The sequence below is a fragment of the Convolutriloba macropyga genome, chromosome 7 (genome assembly GCF_964194025.1).
Source record: "Convolutriloba macropyga chromosome 7, txConMacr16.3, whole genome shotgun sequence".
Classification (NCBI taxonomy): Eukaryota; Metazoa; Xenacoelomorpha; order Acoela; family Convolutidae; genus Convolutriloba; species Convolutriloba macropyga.
This window is the reverse complement of record NC_134474.1, coordinates 49,519,406-49,528,000: the sequence shown is the minus strand read 5'-3', so window position 1 is coordinate 49,528,000 and position 8,595 is coordinate 49,519,406. Positions and strand designations below refer to the sequence as shown.

Here is an 8,595-nt window from a genome sequence, read left to right as displayed (position 1 = left end):
CGGCAGAATGAGCTCATTCAAAGCTGGTTTTCCATGCTATCATGTTCTGTGTTAATGATTTGGTGACAATGCGTGGAACCATCTATTGTAAATTTTACATTCAACAACACTGGAACGTGCTGTCTTACGGTGTTCGCTATTGCGACAAGTGCTAAATTTTGTGTTGGTTTTACATTTAGGTGTCTGTAATTTCAATTGTGGCTCCCACGATTTGTTCCAAAGTTTAGCCAAAATCACTGCCAAGGACGCACTCACTGCCAACCCCTCTTTCTGACAGTAACAACTTTCATTGCATTTGAAATTGATGTTTGTGACGGCTATTTCGAGATGACGTTTCATTGTTGTTCTAGGTATGTCTGGTTTATCATCTCTAGCATAAAGCGATAGCAGGGCAACGTTAATGTCTTCCTTTACGGGAACGTGGGTATATAGCTTTTTTTAATCAAATGATACGATTTGTTCGTCTTTTTCAAGTTTTTTTTTGCTCCAGAGTCTTTCTCTTTCGTGCGTTGTTATTGTTAGTTTCTTTGTTTGCTCCTTCATGCTTTTGGAAAAAGGTGTTGGTAAATTGTTAAGTTAATGATAACCAATTCCCGGGATAGAGAGAACAGGTCTCAGAGGGGTTTCTTTTTTTTGTACTTTAGCTAATCCATACAACCTTGACGGTTGTGCTCCAGTGGACATTAAAGCTTCGTAAATCTTAACCGGTATCTTCCCTTTATTCCTCATATCCAATTGTTCTCTGTTTAGTTTTTTTTTCACATTTCCTTACGATATTATCGCGACTCTTTTCAAGTTTTTTGAACTGATCGCAATCTAATACTTTTTACAGTCTTTCTGCGTACGTGCTCTTTTTCATAACACAAAACATTACACCTTTATGAAAAGGAAGAGCAATCAGGGCGTTGTCACGCAGATATTTTTGCACTTTCGCTAATGCCCTATCTAAAGGTGTTTTTCTGATGTTATTTGAGTACCATTTTGCTGCCGCTTCAATTTCAAACAGTTTTTCACCTGGTACTTTGTTCTCACGCAGATTCCTTATCAAACTGTCTTGGCCCGCCAAGAAACGCAACTCTTTAGACTTGTCCCTTATTGGATGCTTTGGACCAAAAGCGAGCAAGTCCCTGACGAATCCCGGCAAAATGATTATCTAGAACCACTACAGTCTTCTCAGATCATCTTAGAGGCTTGTCTTGCCTTTCAGAAAGTCTGGCAAGTTCTCCCTGCAGTCTTTGTTCAGAACTAACTACATTGTTGCGAACTCGGTTGCGCAAAACAAAAATTACGGAGGGCGATAGGCGGACAAGCAGTTGTCCCTCGACAAGCAGTCGTAAATACACCACAAGAACTTTTCGACTAGCAGCTCGCTTTTGGTCACATTTATGTTGCGCGTCAGCTGCTGTGGAAATTTCCGACCTTAGCAATTTTAGTTGAAAACTATGCACTGCTTGATCAAAAAAAACGTTTTTGGAACACGAAATTTCAAAAAATCCGGTATTATGTATGTGCTAAGGCAAGTTTTGAGAAAATTTATTCTGCATCTGCGACTTTCATACTTACAAACATTGTTTTCTAAACTCAAACTCGGGATCAACTCCCCTCAGTTTCTTACTGTAAAGCCACCACAACAACATACCTGACAATATTTGACTGCTGTCAAAATTTATGCTTGTATATAGGAGTTGACTGTTTGTCCCCAAGTTGACTGGCCAACCATTAGGAGAGATGCCTTCTTTCAAGTGATAAATTTGCCAGTTACTTCATTCTGGCACATCGGATCTGAGGCTGATGCGAGAATATCGGCTCTGAGGCTGCTGCGAGAAAAGATAGTTAATCTCATTTTTTGTCATTTCAGGTACTCATGTGGAAGATACGAAAACTGCAGGACCTCTGCAGTTCGATACGAGAACTGCAGGTGTATAGCTTTTTTTAATCAAATGATACGATTTGTTCGTCTTTTTCAAGTTTTTTTTGCTCCAGAGTCTTTCTCTTTCGTGCGTTGTTATTGTTAGTTTCTTTGTTTGCTCCTTCATGCTTTTGGAAAAAGGTGTTGGTAAATTGTTAAGTTAATGATAACCAATTCCCGGGATAGAGAGAACAGGTCTCAGAGGGGTTTCTTTTTTTTTGTACTTTAGCTAATCCATACAACCTTGACGGTTGTGCTCCAGTGGACATTAAAGCTCCGTAAATCTTAACCGGTATCTTCCCTTTATTCCTCATATCCAATTGTTCTTTGTTTAGTTTTTTTTTCATATTTCCTTACGATATTATCGCGACTCTTTTCAAGTTTTTTGAACTGTTCGCAATCTAATACTTTTTCCAGTCTTTCTGCGTACGTGCTCTTTTTCATAACACAAAACATTACACCTTTATGAAAAGGAACAGCAATCAGGGCGTTGTCACGCAGATATTTTTGCACTTTCGCTAATGCCCTATCTAAAGGTGTTTTTCTGATGTTATTTGAGTACCATTTTGCTGCCGCTTCAATTTCAAACAGTTTTTCACCTGGTACTTTGTTCTCACGCAGATTCCTTATCAAACTGTCTTGGCCCGCCAAGAAACGCAACTCTTTAGACTTGTCCCTTATTGGATGCTTTGGACCAAAAGCGAGCAAGTCCCTGACGAATCCCGGCAAAATGATTATCTAGAACCACTACAGTCTTCTCAGATCATCTTAGAGGCTTGTCTTGCCTTTCAGAAAGTCTGGCAAGTTCTCCCTGCAGTCTTTGTTCAGAACTAACTACATTGTTGCGAACTCGGTTGCGCAAAACAAAAATTACGGAGGGCGATAGGCGGACAAGCAGTTGTCCCTCGACAAGCAGTCGTAAATACACCACAAGAACTTTTCGACTAGCAGCTCGCTTTTGGTCACATTTATGTTGCGCGTCAGCTGCTGTGGAAATTTCCGACCTTAGCAATTTTAGTTGAAAATTATGCACTGCTTGATAAAAAAAAAACGTTTTTGGAACACGAAATTTCAAAAAATCCGGTATTATGTATGTGCTAAGGCAAGTTTTGAGAAAATTTATTCTGCATCTGCGACTTTCATACTTACAAACATTGTTTTCTAAACTCAAACTCGGGATCAACTCCCCTCAGTTTCTTACTGTAAAGCCACCACAACAACATACCTGACAATATTTGACTGCTGTCAAAATTTATGCTTGTATATAGGAGTTGACTGTTTGTCCCCAAGTTGACTGGCCAACCATTAGGAGAGATGCCTTCTTTCAAGTGATAAATTTGCCAGTTACTTCATTCTGGCACATCGGATCTGAGGCTGATGCGAGAATATCGGCTCTGAGGCTGCTGCGAGAAAAGATAGTTAATCTCATTTTTTGTCATTTCAGGTACTCATGTGGAAGATACGAGAACTGCAGGACCGTGTAACTAACATTGTTTACAACTATACGGAAACAGAAGCACTCGTTCGAGAGGCAACAAATGAAGATCCATGGGGGCCAACGGGACCTCAAATGAAAGAACTTGCACGATTAACATACTCTTATGAGTTTTATCAGGAGGTAATGCAAATGTTGTGGAAGAGAATGCTTGTTGATCCCCATAAAAGCTGGCGGCGTGTGTACAAAAGCCTTCTAGTTTTAAGCTATTTGCTTAGAAATGGATCAGATAGAGTTGTTACAAGCACTCGAGATCACTCGTACGATTTAAAGGGTCTGAAAAATTATCACTTTATTGATGATGCAGGCAAAGACCAAGGCATAAACGTTCGACAAAAAGTTAAGGAGTTAATTGAATTTGCACATGACGATGACAGGTTGAGAGACGAGCGACGGAAGTCAAGAAAGACGAAGGATAAATTTACTTCAGTTTCCAGCGATACGTATTCTGGTGACGGAGACATGAGAGGTGACTTTTCGATAAGTTCATTCAAAGAGAGGGATCCATCCCCAAGCTATGGAACCGGTCAGGAATCTGGACGAGGTTTTCGCGATAGCCCTTCGCCGCAACCTGGCAATGGGCACGACACTGCAGAGAAGCCGCCACCAAAATACTCCAATGGAACTTCGACGAGTTTTGGAACTTCAGGGACGTCTGCAAGACTTTCTCTACCAAAAAGCACTATTGCTCCCAAGAAAAAGGAGCCTGATTTGATTGGAATGGAATCTAGCCAGTCAAAAAATGACTTCGGAGAGTTTACTTCAAACAACGAAAATTCTGGACCTGCTGATGATTTTGGAGGTTTTAAGAATGCGCCACCAAATGCAAACCAGTCAAGTGTACAAGTTCAACGACCGCCCCTTGTAAACAGCCAGAGTTTGATAGAGTTCACTAGTGAACAGAATAAACAAACATCGATTCCGTCTCCTGTAGCTCAAACATCATATCCTCAGCAGAACTTCGCAAACTTTAAAGAGACGACACAACCGATAACTCAAGTATCGAACAGCGACGAATTTTCTCTATTTACCGGTGCGCCAACGGTACCTGGTAGCCATAATCTGACTACAACGCCTTTAAGCAACGTATCGGCTCCCTTCACCGCACAACACACTGTTCAATCAACTTCTGTTAATTTTGACCCATTCCAAGCAACACTTTCTCCCGCACCATCAGTTACTCCAAGGAACTTGGACCCTGTTCAGATGATGCCCACTGTTAACTTATTCGAACAGTCCGCTGCTGTTGCTGAACAATCTATAGCTTCGCCATCACAAACCACTTCATTTAATATGCCTTCTGTTCCATTGTCGTATCAACAGCAACAAGAACCTCTTATTGCCCAGCCTCTGATGCCGCTACAAGCGAATTTATCTTCAGTACATAACGGCGAGCAATCGCACCCCGGATGGAACTCCCAAGGGATTCAAGGTACTAGCACCAACAACACAGCTTCCGATGTACCAGGTAACCAAGCATCGAAAGTGGGATCGACATGGTCGGGTGCTAGCGTTGACATTGACCTCTCAGGGTTAAACATGAGTCCTTCAAAAGGCAAGAAGACCCCAGGTCCCAGTTTGAACTCTCTCAAGGCGTCGAGTGGGTCCACTCCGATTACTGGATCCTTTTCCTCGTCTACTGGCAGTCCTGCTTTGTCTAGTAATCAGCAGAACGTAAATCTGTTTGGACCTCCTGTTTTGCAACAGTCCAATTCTTTTCCAAGTCCAACCCTTGCACCACAATCTTTCCAAATTTTCCAGCAGTGATAAGTGTGTCAACTGTTTTAATGTACAATAATTCTTACTACTCTGTCAAATTGTTCGATTTAATCACATGCACTGCAAATCAATTGGCAAATGTACCAATCGAAATGCAGATTTTAACATATCTTATCAGTTATGTGGCAGGTATTTAATCAAATTTAAACCCTAATTAACGGATTAGAGAGATTACCTCATTGTCAATTGTATAGATCTTCAAATTAAAGGCTATTACAAGTTATGATTACCCGTTAGTATCAAAGGTGTGATTCATTATTACGAGTTTATGTCCATGCAGTGTTGTTATTCAGAAGTGGTTTTAAGTTTGATTGATCAAGTTTTTGTTTACATTAGGTTGCCAGCTTGGAAAAGTTTTATTGGTTGTTTACAAATTCTCAATCAGGTCTTTCTAGCGTGTTGCTCTGATTTCGTTCATAACATATCGATTCAAACAACTTATCGCATTTAGTGTTGCCACTATGTGTCTGCCCTTGGGGTGCATTCAACCGTCAAATTCTTGACCATTAACTTCCCATGTTTCATGTTACTGACTATGTACGTTCCATTCCAATGGTTTGTGAGCGATTATAATAAAGAACGCATAATTTCTTGTGATTAATGTGTAATTTTCGAAATTGAGGAGCTGTAAATTTGACATTAATATAATCGCAATTGTATGTATGCACTTTGAATTTGAGTTATTGTTGACAGTAGATTAAATTTTTATTCCCTGATTATAGAAAAGTATTCACACAATCGACAAGTTTATATTTTCATCCACTCCTGTTTCAATCATGCTCAAATCTTATTTTCCTCTTTTGATTTCTCGCCAATAGTAGACAATGTCTTACCCTCTCTTGTGCTCTCTCTCTGTGTTGTAATCTGTATCAGTGTATTAATAAAAGAGGATCTTTTCAACAATTGCCCCCCCCCCCTTTGGTACCTAGTAGAGAATCGCCTCCCCTTTTGTGCCATACTTTACCACAATATTAGTTGGCCTACAGTTTAGATAGCCGAATATCAGTTTAAGCGCAGTTGCGGACCGCTGTTCATGGCCATGCCTCTCACGCGCTGTGGGATGTAATCCGGAAATCGCGGGTCGGTTATCGCGGCGAAGCGCGCCCACCGACCCGCCAGTCGGAAATTCTTATCGCTTTGTATTCCAATTCGGCTAATTGCCCTAGCATGGCGCACTTTATTCTATCCAGTTTAACACAGTGTGAGCATACACGGCGAGTTTAGTCGTCTCTGATTGGTTAATAAATCGCTCGCTTAAATTCTATTCAAGAATAGACCCCCCTTTTGCAAAAGGGGGGGGGGCAATTGTTGAAAAGATCCATAAAAGACAACAAATAACCAATGATAGAGCGCTTTTCTCAATCGATTTCTATTTTGACAAAGCTAAATTGTTTCAAATGAATAATGCACTTTGAATTGAAAAGAAAAGCGCTCAGGCTTAATGGTTAACTGCTCGTTCAACTATGATTTTTCTAATGCGTTGTAAATAAAATAAGGAAATGTTACAAATCAAGAATTCAGTATCAGAAGAAAGTTTGTTTTGCTTTTTGGCGAAATGTTTTAATATTGACGTCAAGTCCGTCAAGAGTAGAATGTTTCTATTTGAGTTTTTTCCGATTCAGTTCTGTTTTGCGGAGAGTTTTGGAGGTTTAAAATTTCAACCGGCTATTTTCACTATTACAATGACGGACTGAAATATTCAAACAAGCTAAGCTACGTTTTCCCAATTTTAAATTTTTGCTCGATATGAGATTCATTATGGTATAGTTATGGTAAATATGGGATTCAAGCACGGAAAGGATTTTACAGATTGGATCACAATACAAAATAAAACGGTGTTTATAATTCACGCAAAAACGTTAAAAATGACTATTTTAATTTTACCCTTTAAAAACGCTATTTTACTAAAGTTACAAACTTTGTTCAAAATTTTACCCATTAAAATGAAATAATTTTTCTCATATTTCGGCACCATTGTCGGCACAGTTCTAAATCATAATATTTTGTTAATTTTTTTAAATAAAAAATACAAGGTATACAAATAAGCTTGAAATTATATAATAAGGATACTTGAAAAGGGATAAAGTTTAAAATTAAACTAAGTAGACTTGTAATTATACTATAAATAAACTTGCAGTATAATTCAGCTTTAATTTATACTATAAATAAACTTGAAAGGAATATCATGAGCAATATTACAAATTAAAAAAAAATAAATTGGTGCATTTACAAAATAACTAACGCTTCAGTTTTGAGTACTTCAAGCAGATTATTTTTTTTTTCAAAAGTTAAAAGTGACAGTTTATTTCTTTTCTTTTCCTAATAAAAATGACCAGGAATAGTAGACGTCTTGTAACCGAGAGTTCACAGCTCATCAAAACCTTCAAAAACACTACACTAGTAAAATGCATAAGGATAAACTGGAATAAAAAACAAAATTAAGAATTAATGAATCTAGATGATTACATTAAAACTTTTCCTAACACTAGAACTAGTTTTGATAATTCAACTATAGAGATCCGTGAAACTTTCACTAATCGAAGCAATTTTTGCTGGTGAAATTTTTTTAATCCCTTCTTGCTAGAATAACATCAATTATGATAACACAATAAAAATGTTTATCAGAAGAAGTACAATATAAAAGAAGTGAAATAGAATTCATAATGGGACATTCAGATATTCCACTAGACAGTATTTACACCAGGATCAGGAAACTTGCTTCGCAGAAGTTTTAATATACTTTTAACCAATTTAGAAAACTTAATGAGAGAAGCAGAAGTGAGAGAATCAAGAACATTACATATTGCATACTATAGTTCTGGAAGTTGTGCTAAAGAGAATGAGCTTGTAAATCACATTATCAATGGTAAGAATTCAGAGGATGACTTCTGTTAATATGGGGTGTTTTGGATATATGTTTCCAACAAACATAAACAAAGAACATCAAAGTCTGCTAGTTTCTTCTATAAAATTCAAATCCCCAATTTCTGTTTCCCATATGATCAAACAAACATAAAAAGTTTAATACATTAATGCAAGGAAGAGGTTTAGAAGATTATTTCAATTTTAACATATTTGAATTAGATAAGGATAAAAGAATTAAATGAAATATTCCGAACACATCATAGTTTTAAAATATGAAATCTATTGTTTTTCAAAGATCACTTTGTTTTATGAACTAATATGTCAACTGAACTTAATAATTCAAATCATAATCCTTCCTTAACGTGTTTAACAAGTTATTCTTTTCAACATGCTGAAAATCATTAACATTTATGCAAGAAAGTGTTGTAGAGAATCATAGACATTTATGCTAAGAAAATAGAGCATCTAAAATTACATATTCACATAATTACCTTGGATTTAATAATTGGCATTCCAAAAGGAGAGGTCCATTTACAATATATTGTGG

The 8,595-nt window shown here is 37.6% G+C and overlaps 1 protein-coding gene across 1 annotated transcript; it reads left to right on the top strand.

The window, feature by feature from the left end:
- The first annotated feature begins 3,357 nt into the window (after window positions 1–3,357).
- On the top strand, window positions 3,358–6,092 carry LOC142343022 (uncharacterized). The gene has a single exon (XM_075394707.1). The coding sequence runs from the start codon at window positions 3,360–3,362 to the stop codon at window positions 5,169–5,171; it is 1,812 nt and encodes a 603-aa protein (XP_075250822.1). The 5' UTR covers window positions 3,358–3,359; the 3' UTR covers window positions 5,172–6,092.
- The last annotated feature ends 2,503 nt before the right edge of the window (window positions 6,093–8,595 follow it).

Bases quoted from the DNA above. Each gene is read 5' to 3' on its own strand.
- LOC142343022 (XM_075394707.1), top strand. From the start codon at position 3,360: ATGTGGAAGATACGAGAACTGCAGGACCGTGTAACTAACATTGTTTAC.